This window comes from Lissotriton vulgaris, chromosome 4_1 (genome assembly GCF_964263255.1).
Source record: "Lissotriton vulgaris chromosome 4_1, aLisVul1.2, whole genome shotgun sequence".
NCBI lineage: Eukaryota > Metazoa > Chordata > Amphibia > Caudata > Salamandridae > Lissotriton > Lissotriton vulgaris.
The window spans coordinates 1,550,367,664-1,550,387,592 of record NC_141691.1 but is presented as its reverse complement, the minus strand read 5'-3'; the positions used below and the strand labels follow the sequence as shown (position 1 = coordinate 1,550,387,592).

General features: G+C 49.9%; 1 protein-coding gene across 2 annotated transcripts in view; it reads right to left on the bottom strand.

Moving 5' to 3' along the window:
• The window catches only part of CHD7 (chromodomain helicase DNA binding protein 7), a 794,978-nt gene that overhangs the window by 496,954 nt on the left and 278,095 nt on the right, over nt 1-19,929 (bottom strand). For both annotated transcript variants that reach the window (XM_086965786.1, XM_086965787.1), the window contains exon 3: nt 1,781-2,271. In XM_086965786.1, coding sequence (XP_086821912.1) covers nt 1,781-2,271 — 491 coding nt within the window. The remainder of the gene's footprint in view (nt 1-1,780; nt 2,272-19,929) is intronic.

Sequence of the window (19,929 nt, the reverse complement as noted above, 5' to 3'; positions counted from 1 at the left end):
AGGGTCCTGCTAGCAGGAGCCGGAAAAAAGAACTGAAAGTAAAAGGACTTTGGCTGTGCATCCTGGGATACAGAGGGTCTCAGGAGAGTTCCTTAAAGACACAGTATCCCTTTTCCATACACATAATGGCAGCCTATGGGGGCTTGTCTGTCCAACCCTTCCTCTCCATCATTTCAAGGATTGGGTGAAGGGAAGTTTCTCTATGGGTGAAACTTGGCAATATGTGTAAAATTTGATTTTATTTGGCTATCCTTTTCACTTTAAGTTGAAGTACTGGCCAGTGTAGCCTTGTATTATAGGCTGCATTATTTGTCTTTGCTTTTCTCTTAAGTGTCTATGCAGGATTGCAAAGAAGACAGCTTAAGAGATTATTTTTGATTGCTCCGGAGTCCACGCACATGGGCAGGACTATTCACTAGATTATAACTATACACAGAGATGCCCTATTTTCTTTCCACTGAATTATGATCAAGAATTAGCAATGATCATGTTAACAGTGGGACGTTATATTAGTCTTTCCAGCAATAGCTAGGAGTACAGTTTGACTTTTACAAAAACCAAAGAAGACAAGTAATGTTCAGCGATGTGTATGTATAATAAACAAACCTATATAGCAATGCACCAAACGAAGATAAAGAGAATGAAATACTGAAATATCAACATCTCACAGTGGAGAACAATAGAAACAGCACATTCTTTTGAAAAACAGAACTCCTATTTTTATGTTAAAAATGTAAGCCATTTACAATCTCAGCTGTGACAGAGAAAATTCAACTTAGTAGCACCAAAGAACCATTTTGACCCACAAAACAATCAGCCACTTAAAAATCTACAAAATCATTACCCACATTTTGTCTGCTAAAGAAAATCTTAAAAACAAAAAAAGAAAAATCTCACCGACTAAACGTGGCCAAGAAGCCTTAAAGCAAACTATCAATTACCCGGATACAGAATTTTGAGTTCTTCATTTGGATTTTAAGGGTCTAAAACCAATTTTCAAGTTGCTAATGTCACAAAAATCACACATGCAGAAAACCAAGACTAAGGAGATTTAAACTTTGAGAGCTGAGCTTTGTATAAGGCAAATCTTAGCTTCTCACAGACTTCAAAGATAAGCTAAAACAGAGACTTACTAAGCCTATGGTTTTGCCGACTGGATTTAATAAAAAACTTCGGTTTGCTACAATAGCCTACATGAATTTCAGGTCCCAACATGAGCATTTCTCTAATTCGAGGAAAGACAAAGGGCAAATGTTTGAGTGAAGACTTGTGGAACATTATCAAAATGAAAGCAGCACACAAGGCTTGTAATTGTAGGTGTAAGAGCCAGTTTATACAAACCACAAATCTATGTACACTACTGCAGCAGTGAAAATGAAAATACTGCTCTTAGTATTTTCTCAATCTCTTGTAATTCATTACCTCCTTAACGCACTCCACCCTTTAGCTGAACACTTCTGTGGTAAGAGTGACAGAGTGACAGCAAGCTCTAAGAAAAAGGGGAAGAGACTAAGAATGGCAAAGAAAGACAGTGGTACAGAGTGTCAAGGCAGTGTGTAAGGTACAGTCAGAGAATGCGGGAGGCAGAGAAAAAGGACAGGGAAACAGAGGGGGTGAGGACAGATTGTGAGGCAAGCACAGAGAAAGAGAGGCATATGAACACAGAATTTGTGAGTAAATAAACCATTAATTCTTTAAAGGATGCACTGGGTTGATACATTTAAGTGTGTGTAATTAAAAAAAATGTGCCATGCCACAATCTGTTTGCAGAGACACTTACCCGGTCTTTTTAGTTGTTTTGGGTTTTGGTGTTGTAGTTTTTGCTTTCTTTTCCTTCGGTTCTTTGGGGGTTTTGGGGGTTTTGGGAGTTTTCGGAGTTTTGGGAGCCTTGGGTTCCTTGGGTTCCTTAGGCTCCTTTTTTACCTTCGGTGCTTTAGGCTCTTTTGGCTGCTTGGGCTCCTTCGGCTCTTTAGGTGGCTTGGGTTCCTTCGGCTCTTTTTTTGTCTTGGGCTCTTTTTTCTTCTTCTTCTTTTTTCCTTCTTGAGAAAAATCCATCAAGAAATCTGGGTGATCAAATCCTTCCTCATAAAAACCTTTCATTGGGTCTCCCTCTGTAATATGATTGTTTTTCTTTTTCTTTTTCTTCTGCTGTGGTGTAATCCGCTCCATTGCTGGCAGATAGTCTTCATTGTTCATCAGAGGAGTGGTCGACCCACCAAGTCTAGTCATATCTGGCATAGATTTCTCGTGAAAAGGATCCGATGGCGAATGCTGGGGGGAAAAAAACAGTCTTTTTAAATTCCATAACTTCTAAAGATATAAATGCATACAACATATGAAATACAACTGCAATCAATGGGAACTCAACTTTAAGTACAGAAAATACAATGTACCAATAAACACCGGCAAGGCCAAAGGTCTGGCTTACAAATTAAAGTGCCTCGTCAATCACTAGTGAGTTCAGGCACATAATTACGCTTCTTGGAACTTGGCACAGACGTCGGTCTGCAGTTGTGAATCCCCATTTGATTTTCTTTACTGTGGTATTAGTTCCCAAATAACAGTGGGGTAGCAGTATGTGGGCGAGGTAACCCAACAGGGGTCGTGACCTTGTGGCCCTACAACCGAAAGGTGGGTGTGAAGCATGAACTGAGGTTTCTCTGCAGGTTGGGCTTACTGGCCACTGTCCAACTCATAACTGAGGTTTACCGGAAGAAAGTTCAGGTGGCCTCGTGAGTGGCAGGGTTTTTAATAGTCTACTTCCTTTGTGTTCTAAAGTTTATAATACATGTCAGTCTTCAGTTGAGAGGAAGAATAGTAGGGGAAAGGATGAACTGCACAGTAGGAGTAGTACTGATAGTGAAGTGACTGTTTAATGTGGATACATTATATATGGTACGATTGTATGGCCAAGTAGCTTCCTATGTGCTCTCAAATGGTCATACTTTTAGTATCTTTCCTAATGATTGATGGCGCTAAGCAAAAATGGGGAGCGATAGAGTTCCATAAGTCATCAGAATAAAATGAGAATCAAGTATAATCTGCTTATCTTTATGAAGCATGGTTTTCTGATGAGGCAGGTTCAGAGAGTGGGAATGATTGTAACAGAAGAGCAATTCAGGCTCTTTTCATAGTAAAATCTGTGAGAGACCGCAGGGTTTTAAATGTGGCTCTATGGGCAACTGCAGGCAAGTGAAGGGTCAACGGGGTAGTCAAGATGTGTTATCTTAGGGTTATGTGTATGAGCATGGTTGCTGTATTTGACGTTTTGGAGTTCTGTATGAAATATGCTACAAGACACATGAGGGGTAAATTTGAGAAATCTGGGTATCGGAGTAGACTGGATATTACAGAGTGATGTCTGATGCTACACCAGGTAAGGAATTAGGCAGTGGATAATGTGTGGGTAGGGGAACTAATTTGCTGACATAGGCTTTGTAAAGTTCAGTCCATTAGTTGTCACTGGGGGGACAGGGGGCCCACATTGGTGGACAAAGGTACAGGGTTAAGATCATGACCAGACCATGGCAGGGGAGGATGTCTGTTTTGTCTAGATGGAGCTCAAGAAAAAAAAACTCTTGGGAATCCAGAGGAAGCTCATGTAGGCAGTGGAGAAGGAGTTTTGTGCTGAACTCTGATGACTTTGGATTTTGAATATGATCTGTGTCACCCACATGGACATATCATGTCACTGGTTGGAAAGAGAATGTGCTATATGAATCTACAAACTCAAACAAACTGCACATTTTTACAAATTTTCCATTTTCTTATCACGTGTCTTCGACTGACGTGTAGACAATATGCTTGTGACCCCACTCATGGGCTGCTTTCTGCATAATGCACCTTGGACAATGTGGTCTTTGCACTGTTGGGCAACATATTGTGCACAGTGACAATATCCACTGTGTTATAGGAGAGTGAGAGTTCCCACAGGAAGAGCATTTGTTTTACTAATAACTTTTGCACCATTTGACAATTCTTCACAAAACTTTATAAAAATAAAAGTTCTCATTTTAGCTCCTTCCTGAAAATTTGACTGTAATGTGTGAAGCAAGGGCCGAGAAAAAGGAGGGGTCCCACAACACCTTTGCTCCTTTAATGCAATTTCCAAAAGGAAATTAGACCACGATACACAAAAAGCGGCTTAATATCAATGAACCAAATTTGGTAGAAAGCTAAATATTTATATTGTAAGTGTGCCCATTCAGCTGTTTTAGAGAAATAAAAGTTAAAATAATACCAGTTGCTGCAATACTTCCGCAGATGAGACGAGAAAGAAAAGAATGCCAAAAATGAATTCTGATTGGTTGGTTCTGCGGGACTAAGCGATGTGATGGTTATATGATATACTCATGTCATTTACACAACTAGTGGATTTCAGCTTTTTTTGCTTACATTTTGTTTTGTTTTATTAGCAGACCTACTCATATCTCCACTTTAACTTTAGTTTTTCACTAAATATATATACACATACATATACACACACATATGTATACACGTACACACACACACACACACACACACACACACACACACACACACACACACACACATTCCTTTCCCCACAACGTGCTTTCTATTTTATGTACTACATAGATTTCATTCGCTTTTACATTGCCACTCCGTTAAAGAAGCCAATTCACTCTACTTACGATCCTTACCACATGCTTTTTTGTCTTGCCACATTTTGCTCATGGACTTAACTGGCGTGAACCGTCTAGGGCCTGGTATGCCCTATGTAAAACTGCCAAACAAGTAAATAAAGTGTCACTCTGACTAGAAACTGTAAAGATTCCACTTGGAAGACTGGTCACAATTAAGGATGAAGCTAAATTACATTTTCTAAAAGATAGTTTAACCACTAGGAATAGTAAGCAAAACATGCTGGCAGGAAACTATCTTAACGCAAAACAAATCTATTTCTATCTATTTCAACACTCAGGGGAGCCAATGCTCCATTTATTGGTGTATTCAATGTGGTGAAACCATGGCTTTGGAACAGACATAATCCAGGTACTGACGAGGACCCTGCTGCGATAGATGAAACCACTGAAGACACACCTCCTACTCACTGTCTCAACCCTGCTACCCCAGTACAGCATATCTGTTGCCTTCTAATTAGGTTTATTTTAAACTATTAAGGCAACCCGTACATATATATTCTTACGTTTTAGTCATCGCCCAAAAAGGTACACCCTGACCTTTGGCCCACTCACTGAAAAGTTCAGATTAATTACTGCAAGGAGGAGGCAGACAGAATTTATAATACCTGTTTGCAGGCAGGTCGCTCCCCACGCTGCTGCATGGCTCTGCCTGCATTGTTTTTGCCTAATCTTGTATTTTTCCCCTGTGCCTGTACTTGCTTTCTTGCTCAGACTTGTTTTTATTCCTCTGTGCCTGTACTTGTTTTTCCTTCCTGTGCCCAGTTCTCCCCCGGCCCGCCGATTTTTTCCGCAGATGCGTCCCTGCAGCCCCACCCACCTGCAATCCCATTCGCCGCCCCGTTCCCGCCTCCCAGCTCCTCCTCCCTCCCACATCCCCTCATATGGAAGCCGCAACGCGGCCGCTCAGCGGGCGCGCCACTGGCGCACCTAAGTCAAGCCCGTCTGTGCCGGTCCGTGCCTGGACCGCGCCCAGCGCCAGAACCCCTGGACACCACGAACGCTATGATGCCAGAACCCTCCACGCACTCAACACCAGACTATCACACACCTGCTTCCTGGCCACCCCGAAACGCACCCACGGAGCTTTCACCTGCCGGAACTGCAGCTTCACAAGGATCCACCATGCTGCCGACCAGGAAAGAACCCAACCACCTCAGATGCATCCTTCTCAACACCTGCTCCGCCCGACAACATGCTGTTGAACTCTAGGACCTACTCGGCTCAACCTCCCCAGACATCGCCTTCCTGACTGAGACCTGGCTGAACCCCGCCTCGGCACCAGACATAGCCATAGCCATCCCGGAAGGCTACAAGATCACCCGCAAGGACCACACCAACAGAGCGGGAGGAAAAATTGCCATCGTCCACAGGAACACTCTCAGAGTCTCGACCAACACCATCGACACCCTCAGCACCGCTGAACACCTGCACTTCCATATCTACACCGACCCCAACACCACCCTCAGAGGAACCCTCATCTACAGACCGCCCGGACCCCGACCACAGTTCAGCTACTCCATCGCCGACTTCCGTCAGCACACACACCCTCGCCTCCACGGACTACATCCTCCTCGGAGACCTGAACTTCGACCTCAAGAACAATGACGACACCAACTCCACCACCCTGATCGCCAACCTAGCCAACCTCGGACTCTGACAACTCGTCACAACACCCACCCACTCCGCCGGTCACACGCTTGACCCCCATCTTCTCCGCAAGCCCCCACGTCTCCTTCAACCATACCACCGAACTCCACTGGACCGACCACCGCTGCATCCACTTCACCTTCAAAAAACCCACCACGCACCACCGCACCCAACAGATGCCTCACCGCTGCTGGAGCAAAGGCACCGAAGACCAGCTAACCACCACCCTCGCCCAGAGCCCACCCACTGACCATACCGACCCCGACACCGCCGCCCGCAATCTCAGGACAATGGATCAACGACTGCGCCAACACCCTCGCCCCGATCAAGAAACCCTCCAACAATCATACCAACAAGAAAGCCAGCTGGTTCACTGAAGACCTCTGGGCCTCCAAGCAAACCTGCCGAAAGCTGGAGAAGATCTGACTCAGTGAACGAACAACGGACAGCCACGCCGCCCACAAGAATGCACCACACAGACACCATCCCCTCATTAGATCCGCCAAAAGGGCCTCCTTCAAAGACCGCCTAGACAACAACGTGCACAACAGCAAAGAGCTCTTCAACATCATGAAGGAACTCTCCAACCCCAGCTCCAACGACGTCCCACCCTCGCAAGACCTGTGCGACTCGCTGGCTACCTTCTTCCACCACAAGATCAGACATCCACAACAGTTTCAACGCCACAACCGCACCGACAACCACTGAGACCTCCGCCCCCACGACCACCATCCGCACAAACCGCCTGGTCTACTGGACCAACATCAACAACGATGACACCATCAAAATCATGAACACCATCCACTCCGGATCTCCGTCAGATCCATGCCCACACCACATCTTCAACAAAGCCAGCACATCCATCGCACCCAATCTCCGGAAAGTAATCAACACCTCCTTCGAGACAGCACGCCAAGATCAACGCCTTACTCAAGAAACCCAAGGCGGACCCCAAAGACCTCAAGAACTTCCGACCCATCTCCCTGCTCCCGTTCCAAGCAAAGGTCATCGAGAAGACAGTCAACGAACAACTGACCCGCTACCCCGAGGAGAACATCATCCTGGACCCTTCCCAGTCCGGGTTCCGCAGCAAACAGCGCCGAGACTGCCCTCATCGCCGCCACCGATGACATCCAGTCCCTGTTGGACAACGGAGAAACGGCGGCCCTCATCCTCCTGGACTGGTCAGCCGCCTTCGACACGGTCTGTCACCACACACTACGTACACGCCTCCACAAGGCTGGTATCCAAGAGAAGACCCTGGAGTGGACCACCTCCTTCCTCTCCGGCAGAACACAGAGCGCCCGCCTTCCCCCCCTTCCGCTCCGAGCCACCGAGATAATCTGCGGCGTACCCCAGGGCTCATCCCTCAGCCCAACTCTGTTTAACATCTACATGGCACCGCTCGCCCACGTCACCCATCAGCACGACCTCAACATCCTCTCCTACGCCGATGACACCCAGCTGATACTCTCCCTCACCAAGGACCCCCACACCGCCAAAACCAACCTTCACGAAGGAATGAATGCCGTTGCTGAATGGATGAGGAACAGCCGACTGAAGCTGAACTCGGACAAGACGGAGTTCCTCATCCTCGGATCCAACCCTTTGGCGTGGGACGACTCCTGGTGGCCGACCGCACTGGGAACGGCTCCAACACCCACCGACCACGCATGCAACCTAGGGGTCATCCTTGACCCCACCCTCTCCATGACTAAACAGGTCGACGCCGTCTCCTCCTCCTGCTGCTTCAACACCCTCCGCATGCTCCTTAGTATCTACAAGTGTGTCCCCACTGAAACGAGAAGAACAGTCACCCAGGCCCTTGTCAGCAGTAAGTTGGACTATGAAAACGCCCTCTACGCAGGAGCCTCGGCCAAACTCATGAGACAGCTCCAACGCATCCAGAAAGCCTCTACACGCCTGATCCTCGACATCCCTCGTCGCAGCCACATCACACCCCACCTGAGACCTGCACTGGCTCCCGATCAACAAGAGGATAACCTTCAAGCTCCTCACCCACGCACACAAGGCACTCCACAATATCTGACCAACTTACCTCAACAGACGACTCAGCTTCTACACCCCCACCCGCCAGCTCCGTTCCACCAACCTCGCCCTCGCTACAGTCCCCCGCTTCCGAAGAGCGACCTCAGGCGGCAGATAGTTCTTCCACCTCGCCGCAAAGACCTGGAACACCCTCCCCATTCACCTACGGCAGACCCAAGACCTGCTGACCTTCAGAAAACTCCTCAAGACCTGGCTTTTCGAGCAGTAGCAGCATTCCCCACCCCAGCGCCTTGAGACCCTCACAGGTGAGTAGTGCACTTTACAAATGATATGATTGATTGTTCTTAAACCCTAACTACTAATATAAGCACCACAGAAGACAGAGGTTCGATCATTAATCACGGGACCACAACAATCCAGATTTCATTAGTACCATACATCTCGCTATAATACACTTTCAAAGAAGGTATAGTAGTTTGCTTTAAAGACGTAGCACCAGTAACATTAGCAGGCATGTATCGCACTATGTCCAGGCACAGTCTTGAATGAGCAAACGCAATGGCTCAGTCTTTCTCTGCAGACTTACCCAGTGAAGGAATTCTCAAACAGAGCAAAAAAACTTCAGTGACTTAATAGCAGGTGGGTGAAGTAGAAACAAATGAGCAAACATATATACACAACATGAGCATACGAACTACGCAGAACAAAATCTTGTACAGAAGGTGGTCCAGGGAACTCATTTGTATTTACTGTTTCAAGACTACTACACAGGCCCCTTCCTGAAAAGTCACCTATGCCCTCTTAACCCCTTCGCTGCGGCGGCAATTCCGCCGCAGCGCTAGGGGGTGGGGGGACCCGAGCGGCGCCCGCATGCTCGTGACGGAGCCGTGACTGAGCATATGTTCCCATTTTTTTTATTGGAAGGGAGATTTGTTAGCTTGAGTTTAAAAAAAAAACACTATTATTGTTTATTTAGCATCTGATTTTCCAATAAAACTAAATGGAAACGTATGCTCAGCTGCAATATTTTTATAATTGCATTAAGAGTGCAGTACTTTAGGTGGCTAATAGCGGTCCCTTTACAACTCCACAGGGTACCTAGTAACAGTCTGTGGTACTGCACCCTTTTCTTGCATTGTGGATTTTCTTTCAGCACTTATGCTACTGCTGGGATATTTATTGACAAAAAATAAATAAATCTCCAAACATTAGCATTTGCAAACTTTCACTAATGCAAGACCTATTGCATTGCACATGCTTGTTGAGGAAGATTTATTTTATTTCTGAGTCAACGATCTATTTCTATAACTCAACAGATACAAAAGGGCGATCTTGAAAATGTGTTGGCAGTGGTTTTTAACCCCTTGCGTGCGGGGCGTATTCCCCGCCTGTGCTGATCCGCCTTGCGCGGGTGGAGTCATGACGGAACGGTTCCGCCATCAGCACAGCTCAACCGATGCTGATGACGGAACCGTTCTGTCATCAGCACGCAAGGGGTTAAAGGTGAATAGTGTGTATAAAAAGGGTGTCACGAAATAAAATTAATTCACCACAAAAAAGGGTTTGAAATTCTGTCGGTAACATCATGCTAGTTGTATCAGAATACTCCTTTTCAGTGGTTCACATTCTGTTCATGGAACCGGAAGTACTGGATTATTTTCTGGACTGTGTCGTCAAAAAATCTTGGAATTCTTTCTTTTCAATACCCATGTTTGAAATTGTAGGTAAATATGATATAAATAAGTACAAAGTAAAAAAAAAGAGTGTACCTGCTCCTGCCTCCCATATCACATCTTGGTTTCCTTAATCCAATTTTACCACATTACTGTCCGAGGAGTGAAAGAGCTGTAGGTCACTTTCCTTGGAACAAGAGAGCCGCGGCTTCACTGACAGCAAAGGAGCTGTAAGGGCACTTTCTATGGAACGAGTGAGCTGTCCTTCACTGCAGAGGGAAAGAGCGGTCATTTAATTTTCCATAAGTTGACGGAGCAGTGACTTCACGGACTGTGTAGTGCAAGGACTGCATTGTCACTGACCATGAAGTGTTGTGGGGTAATCTGCTGTAGCAAGGAAGAAATCTGAGCTCACGTGCCGTGCAGCAAGAGAGCTGTGATGTTGTATGCCAGGGAGTAAAAAAGCAGCAACCTACTGTGTAATGAATGAGATGTGACCTCACTTGCCTCATAGAGCATTTGCTGCCACGTCTGAGAGCATGGAGTGAAAGTGCTATTTCACTCGCCATGGAGTAACACTTCACGATGTCACGGGAGATGCAATGAAAGTGTCGCGTAGTTATTGGTCATGATATTGCAGTGAAAAAGTGTCAGTGAAGTATGAATTCTTTCTAATATCTTGCAAGGTTACTTGTAACGGACTATATATCTCTGTAAACTTCTCTTCCAATGTGCGAACGTTTTGGACGTTACAGATCAGTTTTTGCTTATATGCTGTGCTCAAGGTACAATTTGCATCACGGGAACTTCCATGCGCTTTGACGCTAGTGACCCATGTAGAATCCTAAGGTGAATTTATAAAATCATAATCATAAAAGCGGTAACCTGCTAAAATATTAACCTCTTAAGCGCTGCTGACTGCCAACGGTCGTCACGAGCGCTACCTCCCCAGTGCTGCGCACGACCATTGGACGTCCATTCAGCACTAGTTCCAATGGACAGCGTAGCACTGGGGATGGATATTTGCGAAGCAGCTAAGGTGTTAAGGGTAGCGCCTGTGTTGTTAATATAAAATTGAAAAGTAGGCCCTTTGCAGCAACAAAGCCTGGTGACCATGTGGTTATTAAAAAAGCGGGAGCCATGCTGAAACCTAAAGCGTGGCATCCAGTGGCGGGACAGGGAGTTGACTCTGCTGATTGATTTGGGTAAGCCACGCATAAAAAATGATGTGCTGCCACAATTCTGGAACTTAAAGCGTGTCTTACGCTTGAAAAAATAAAGTGCAGCTTAAAACCACAGTGCTTTAAAGAAAATATCCTATGGCATGAGCAGCGTTAATGGTGCGGCCACCATTCTGTTGCGCTGCTTTAACCACATGCGTGCTGGGGCGTGGCCAAGCAGCATGGCCGACAGGACGTGAGCTCCACCAGCTCCGTCCCGAAGACCGTCTAAATCCTGCTATTTCTCCTGCCCGGACCCTCTCGTCTCCGGGGATGCACGTCGGAGAGGCAGTGGAAGTCCCGCCGAACTCCTGTGCCTGAGGGACCGGACCCGCGGTCGACAATCCGCCGCGATCTGCAGCCTGGCTGATCCTGAGGGCGGCGCCGGCGTGCTCCTTCACGCGACACCGAGGCTTCGGCCTACCTGCTGGGCCGGACAGCGAGTGATGCGCGCAGCTTGGGTCCGTCAATTGATGCCCGCCGGCTGCCCGCTGTGAGATCCTGGCCCGGACCGGGCGACGGCGGTGCCGGAGAACTGCGGACCTGTTGTGTTGCGGTAAGGAGGGGAGAGGGACGGAGGTGCCGGCCATCTTGCGAGGCCCTGCCGGCCTGAAGTGCGGAGGGCCCACCCCTCCCTGATTGCTGGAGCTGCACGACCGGAGGACGGAGCGCCTTCATCTGGGAGCGGGGGCTGTGAAATCAATCTGCCCTGGCCCCCCCTGTGGCGCGGAGGTGCGTGTGGGGGCCTTGGTCTGCTGTGATCCTCTCAGCGCCCGACCACTCTGGATCTGCCACTCCTGTGTCCCCTCCCGCTGCCTAGTATCCTGTGCCCTGGGGCAGATCGGGATCCCTGACACTCGTGGGACGCCGGGGGGGCTCACGGGGAGGCTGTTGGACCCGTGGACGTACGGCGCCCCTCCCCCGGCTGTCTGCCATTTGGACTTGGTTTTGGGCGGCCTCCTTGGGATCGGTGGCGACCGGTAGAAGAGTCTGTCTGTGCCCCGCTCTGCCCTGCAAGCTGGTGGAGGTGAACCCGTGATACTGCGCTCTGGTGGCATCTGAACTGTGACCTGTGCTGCCTACTGCGATCCTGGTCTTGTGGACCCGGGCACTGCTTGCCCATTTTCTTGCGCACTCCGCCCTGCTTGGGTGCCTTCCCGGAGGGCCCCGCTGAGAACATTGATCCCTGGGGCTGCAGATATGACAGGCCGGACTGGCCGTGGCCCTAAGGCTACCCAACCCAACACGATCACACAGTATACCACCCCTCGCCTGCCACCGCAGAGGATCACGCGCCAAACGGGCGTTGGAGATGGGGATGGAGAGTCACCGGAGCCGTCCAGGGCGGAACTTCTTAAGGCTATACAGGGTTCGCACACTGCCCTAGAGCGCCAGATTGAGACAGTGTCAGTGGACGTAAACCTTTTGAGGACTGACCTTCGCAAGGTGGCGGATAAAGTCTCGGACGCAGAGGGCAACATTACTCAGCTGCAGGGGGAGGTAGCGTCCCTACAGAAGTCACTCTCTCAGCTTGCCTCTACTACCCGAGCTCTGGAGAGACGCGCCGAGGATGCAGAAGGTAGGGCGCGCCGAAGTAACATACGGGTCCTGGGGGTCCCGGAGCGGCTGGAGGCAGGGAACCCTGAACGATTCCTGGAGACCTGGATCCGTGAGCATCTCTGTCCGGACGGTTTGTCCAGTGTCTTTATTGTGGAGCGGGCCCACAGAGCCCTGGTGGCCCCTCCGCGTCCTGGCGAGGCCCCTAGAGCCCTCATTGCAAAAATCCTAAACTATAAAGACCGGGACTGCATCCTCAAGGCGGCGAGGGAGTCGGGGCCCCACACGATCGAGAACAGTCGCATCTCCATTTACCCCGACTATACCCAGCAGGTGCAGGAGCAAAGAAAATCTTACTTGGGGGTCAAGCAGAAGCTACGCGCCATGCAGCTGCAGTATATGCTCTTATACCCTGCTAAGCTCAAGGTGCTCTCCCAGGGCCGGGCACACTTCTTTGAGACGCCGGCAGAGGTATGGGAGTGGCTCGAGATCAGAGGGGATGATCTGCCCCCGGGTGAGAGAGGAGGATCGCGTGAAGTGTGGGGGACCAGGCCGCAGAAACGACGACGTGGCAGGAGGAATCGCCGTTCTGGATCTCATGATCCTCCTGAGACTCGGCCCACGGTGGGTCCGGACGGAGCCATATTGATGGAAGCCTCGCCTGACAAGACTGAGTCACGGTTGCATGGTGCGGCTGCACCTGATGACATTTTGGTCCCGGATACCCTGCTGGTGACGCCGGTGAACGCGGAGTCTGCGGGCCTAGTGGTCCCGGAAACTGCCTTACAGACTCTAGACTTGGAATGATCCTGGCCCTGCCTGCACTGACTCTGCTGTGCGTTTGCTGTTGGCATGAGGTTCCTTATTGCCCAGTAGTGGTTTTAAAATCTCTGCTCGTTCAAAGTGGATGTAGTGGGTGATTGTCCACCGACCGATGCCTGCATTTGGCGACTGGTTGCATGTGCACCGAGTGGGGGGGTTGTGAGTGTGAGCTGCTCCTCCCGCGCTGCTGACTTAGGGGGGGAGAGGTGTCCGGGGTCGTATACCGGATTCTTTGGGTCTTTCGGGGAGCTGGGAGGGGGGGTGGGTTGGGTTGTTTTGTTGTGTGTGTGTGCGAGTGAGAGTGTTGAATGGGGTGGCTGTGCACGTCCTGGCACGGGCGGGGGAAGGGCGGGGTGGCGTTTCTCGTTGTTGCTATCCTATTGCTCGTGGGTGGTGGGGATTCTGGGGTTCCAGTTAATTTTTCGTATGTTGGGGTTGTTGGGGGGCGGGATTTGGGGTGTGACACTGATGACACTGGCATTTGGCGCATGTTGCTTCTGCTTAGCGGGACGCTTGCTTTGTGCGATGCATTCTTGAACTTCTTTGTGGCGAGGGCCTACTGGCGACAGCCTAGGCTGTGTGTAAACTGTTGCCCGGCTGGGCATGTATCGTGGTCATGGGGTTTAAATTCTTGACGTGGAATGTGCGTGGCCTGGGTACGTGCACTAAGAGACACAGGGTCCTCACCTTCCTAAAACGCCATGGGATTTCAGTTGCTTGTTTACAGGAGACCCACCTGGATGATGATGGTGCGCAGCGCCTAGCCAAGAAATGGAGGGGCCAGCTATTTCACTCCTCATACTCTACATACGCTAGGGGGGTCCTAATCTGGGTGGCCCCTGGGGTTCCATGCGCTGTCCAATATGTTGATGCGGATGTGGAAGGCAGGTACATATTGGCGAAACTCAGGTTGGACGATAAGGTCCTTCTGGTCTTTAACACGTACGCGCCGAACATTGATGATCCAGCTTTTTTCTCCCGCATGCAGGACCTGGTGGCTCCTAGCCTGGACGCGCCCCTCCTTTGGTGCGGGGACTTTAACTGTGTCCTCCATCATGAGCTGGACCGTAATCCACCCCGGGCGGGTACTAAGCCCCGTATGACGGCGTGTTTGCGGGATGTGATGCATAATATAGGGGCGATCGATGTCTGGCGCGCGTGTCACCCCGCACAGAAGCTTTACACTTGTTACTCCCCGACCCATGGCACTCACAGCAGACTAGATAGAGTATTGGCGGCCAATCTCCCCTCCTCTCTCACGTTGACGGTCACGCACCAGGCTCGATACCTGTCGGATCATGCTCCGGTCACGTGCCTGGCGCAATGGCCTGACCGGACGGAACGCCCCCGCTCGTGGAGACTGCCGACTGATCTGCTTCAGGATCAGGTGGCCCGGGACCATGTGGCGACGTCCCTCTCCGACTACCTGGAACTCAACTGGGCGGGGAGTGACTTGTCGTATTCCACTAAGTGGGAGGCACTAAAGGCAGTCGTCCGCGGTGCATGTATGGGCCTGACGTACGGAGTCAGGAAACAACTACTATCAGACTTACAGACTGCGGAGGCGGAGCTCTTGCGTGTCCAGGCCCGCCCTGACCCGGACATCTCGGATCAGCGCGCGGAGGGCCTGGCCCTTGGATCGATCCAGGATATTCTCACGAGGCTCGATCGCTTTACGCTGGGGCAGTATAGGCAGAGGCTGCATCGAGAGGGGGATAAATCTGGCCGCTTGTTGGCCTGGATACTTCGTCGGGAGTTCACGGCTGAGCGTATAGTAGCCCTGCGGGCGGCCAATGGCGATATGGTCCACTCGGAAGCTGCTGTACTCACGGTTCTGCGGGACCACCTGCGGGCTGTGTATGAGCCTGACCAGTCTATCACTGAGGAGGTCTACCACTCATATCTCGACAACATTGGCTTGCCGACCCTCCCAGAGGCAGCGGCAAAAGACCTTGATCTCAAACTGACGCTCGGTGAAATCTCCGCGGCGATCGCCGCCCTCCCACGTGCCAAAACCCCTGGCGGGGATGGATTCCCTGCAGAGTTTTATCATACGTTCGGGCACACCCTGGCCCCCCTCCTTTTGCAGGTTTACCATGAAGCCTTACGCACAGGTGACCTCCCACCCACCTTGAATCAGGGTGAGGTTTGTATGATCCTGAAACCGGGCGGTGACAGTACAGACCCCGCCTCGTATCGTCCTATCACCTTGATTAATTCAGACGCGAAAATCCTAACCAAATTGTTGGCCAATCGCCTTGCCCCGCACGTCGCTCAGCTCGTCCATCCGGACCAATGTGGCTTTGTTCCTGGTCGCAATACGGCGATGAACCTACGCCGCCTGAACCACGTATTGCACGAGGTCCGAGGGCGAGACACTCCCCATGTGCTGGTCTCCGTTGACCTGGCCAAAGCCTTTGATACAGTGCATTGGGGATACCTCATGCATGTACTTCTTAAGATGGGATTTGGTCCTGGCTTTCGAGAGTGGATACGGATATTATATAGGACGCCCCGGGCCAGGGTGCGTCTGGGTTCGGCCCGCTCTGATGAGTGGACGCTGGGGAGGGGCACCAGACAGGGCTGCCCATTGTCCCCCCTCTTATTTGCCCTCGCAATTGAGCCCCTGGCCATATCGGCCCGTAAGGAGTTGCAGGAATGGGGCATCGTGGTGGGGGACACTACTAATATCATCTCCCTTTACGCCGATGATGCGCTCTTCTACCTGACCTCTCCGCTGGAGGCCCTCCCCGCTCTGTTGCACCTCTTGGACCGCTTTGGTGCGGCCTCGGGACTGCGCATGAATGTTAACAAGTCCCTGGTGTTCCCGCTGACGCCTGATGGTCTTGTCCCGCCGCCGGATTCTCACTGTGTGGGCCTCCGATGTGAACGTCTGGCGTTCCGGTACCTGGGTATTCGGGTGGCCGCCTCGGATGAGGCTCTTTTAACCCACAACATGGACAGGATCCTTGTGGCACTCCGCAAGTCCGTTGTATTCTGGAATACGCTCCCTCTCTCCCTTATGGGCCGTCTAGCAGTTGCCAAAATGGTGATGCTCCCTAGAGTTCTATATGTGCTGCAGAATACCCTATGCCCGTTGCCCCCCCGGGTGTTCCGCACACTGAATTCGCTCCTTACGTCTCTCCTCTGGGCGGGTGGTCGCAGCAGAGTTGCGTTGCGTACGGTGACGCAATGTTGGGATGCGGGAGGCCTTGAGGCCCCTAGATTTGATCTATATTACTATGCTGCACAACTTCTCCCGGCGGCCAGATGGTTTGCTGACACTGAGAACTGGGAGTTGGCATTGTTGGCGGGAGTGGCTTCGGACAAGGTGCTACAGGAAGCACTAATGCAGGGTAGGGGCGCCGACGACGCTCTGCCCTATGTCGTCAGGCATACAGCCCGCATTTGGCAGCAATTCGTTGAACGAGTTTTGCGACGTGCGCCATTCCATAGGGAGCTCTCCCCTTGGATCCTGGCCCCAATTCTCAAGATGGAGGCGAATATGTCCTTCCGAGAGTGGCGCATGGGCGGTTGCGAGACACTTGCGGATCTCTATCCGGATGACTCGTTTGTGTCATTTGAGAGAGCAGCGGACTCATTTGGACTGCGTGAGGGCCAGTACCTGCATTATGGATGTCTCCGGGATGTAGCCAGGACGACATGGCCCCAATTCCCAGAGGCGCCCGAGCTCACTAATACTCTGGACATCATCTTATCCTGTGGCAGAGGTAGGAGACTGATTTCCCTTCTCTACTCGGCAATGCGCAGGGACTCGACTCCCCCGTTGATGCCGGCTTGGAGGGCTTGGGAGACGGACCTGGGGACTGAACTGGATCCAGCTCAGAGGAAGCGATTAGGACTGTTAACTCGAAAAGTCTCCTGTAATGCGCGTTTCAAATTGATACATTTTAATTTCCTCCATCGCACATATGTGACGCCTGCCTCCCTCCACCGTATCTCCTCAGACAGGAGCCATAATTGCCCGAGGTGTAGAGCTGAACGGGCGGGATTCCTTCACCTGGCCTGGGAATGCCCCCTAGTACATGACTTTTGGGTGGAGGTGGTGGCACATATTACCCGGATTACACACCTTGTGATCCGACTGGAACCGCTTCACTGTCTGCTAGCGCTGGTGCCCAGACCCAGGAAGAAGGGTCTGTCCTACAAATTGCTGCAACTCCTGTTGGTTCTGGCGCGCAGGCGGGTGGCCATTACTTGGATGGGACAGAGGGCGCCTGAAATCTCTAGTTGGTTGCGGGACGCTAGGGAATGGGCCCTAGCGGAGGAGACACATATGCTGAGCACACGCAGGGATGGGAAACTCCAGGAGGACTTACTCGCTTGGAGGGCCATGTGTATCGAGGGGATGGAGGAGGATGACTCAGACGCTACTAGCGCGGAGCTGTTTTCCTCCGCTTCCTCGGAGTCTGATGATGGTGGGGAGGGATCCGGGGTGCAGTGTCCTGAGGTGGTGTAGCAGTCCCCTGGGCCATGCCGATGTTCCTTGTTGCGAACGCTTGTTGATCATTGGGATTGCCATTGACCACGTTCTACTGTGAGGACTGCTCTGTAGTAGGCCCTCGCCTACCTCTCCTTATGTGATTGCATCAATGCCACAAATGCCATTCATGGGGTTCTTGGTTCGATTATGTTTTTGTTTGGATTGATATAGCACCATGTAAGAAAATTGGCGAAGGTATTGATATTGACCGGGGGATTCTGGGAGCACAAGAGCGATTCCCTTCATTGTTTGGCAGGTTTAACGAGGTGCCGCCCTGCCCCCGGGATGTGGGCCGCACCTGGCTGTATTCCTCCTGTTTGGATCTGACCTTATTGGTCCGGGAGTGTTAACTGCTTTTTCACTTGTATAATTTGTGCCTCTTTATTTGCTTCGCCGCCAAAAATAAAGTTTTTAAAAAAAAAAACCACATGCGTGCTGTGCATTTTCCCGCTGTGTGCTAAGGAATGCAGGATGCCATTGTTCATGACGAGCTCAGCTCATCATGAGCACACGACCAGTGTACGGCATGACGAGCTGAGCATCGAAGGGGTTAAAAAAAAAAAGCGGATTCAGGAAAGCATGTTGTGCGTGCAAAAGAAGAAAGTCATTTAACAAAATAGTGATCACAGACTGGAAATAAAATATACAGAGTAACAACACACAAGAGGGCCAGTCCGCATGGTAAGTTACTAAAGTAGAAAAGGAGGCACCAAGGAGGGACTACTAAGCCTCTTCACGAATCAAAAGCAACCATTTACAAAGGACAGTAACAGGAGCCAATTGAAAAGATGAGTGGAAAATGGGCAGTGATTCAAGTCAATAACTGATTACAGAATGTCTTGAAGAGACAGTGAAAGCGCTGCTAGGCAAGACCTAAAAATGAAGACTCTGGATAAAATTTCAGCGCAAGATTGCTCATTGTGCATTTATTTTTACATTGAATTTTCACTAACACTATCATCTGATATTTTTTAAAGACCATAAATGTTTTTAAAAGCAGGAACATGAGATTGTTATCCTGAGTTACTGCACATTAATATAGCAGTACAACTTCAATAAAGGCAGAGGTTACAGATGAGCTTCAGGTTTCCATGAAAAACAAACACTCAAAAGCAAAACATTTAGTATGGGTCATCTCATTCGATATGATTTTCAGACGTGAACCCATCTCTTGACGCAAGGCATGGTTGCAGTTTATACCTAGAAATGGTTAGGATTAAATCCTAGTGACTTGACCATGTTTATCTCGTTACTGGATTTCTGTATAGGCTCAATCACTTATATTTACGGTTCAATATACAATTTTGGCGCTGCCCCTCACTCTCAAATGTTTCACTCACTTTCTGAACCTTTCAACGCCAACCCCTTGAGAAAAAGGTCTTGACCATTGCAAAGTTGGAAGCCCATCTGGGGAAATAGATGGTGGTTTCCAGTGCTCAATACTGGCACTTAATTATCAACACCAGCTCTTCTGACAGTCTGCTACATGATAGGACTGTCTCAGTTATTTTTAATGTATGTTAAATTGATAAACAGCTTGTGCTCATCTCTATAGGTAATACCTCCCACCCACGCCATGCTTATAGCTTTGGGGGACTGGAATAGTAGAACCTATCACACTTGTGATGGTTAATAGTTTATTTATTTTATTTATTTAAAGAGTTTTATATAGCGCTGGCTAGACCCGGAGGTATCAGAGCGCTTTACATGAGAATTAACAATTTAACATAAAAAGTTCAACAATTGCACAATAAATCCCCCCCCCACACCCCCCCCCCACCCCCACACACACAAAATATGCAATACAATTAGGAGAGGAGATATGGAGAGAG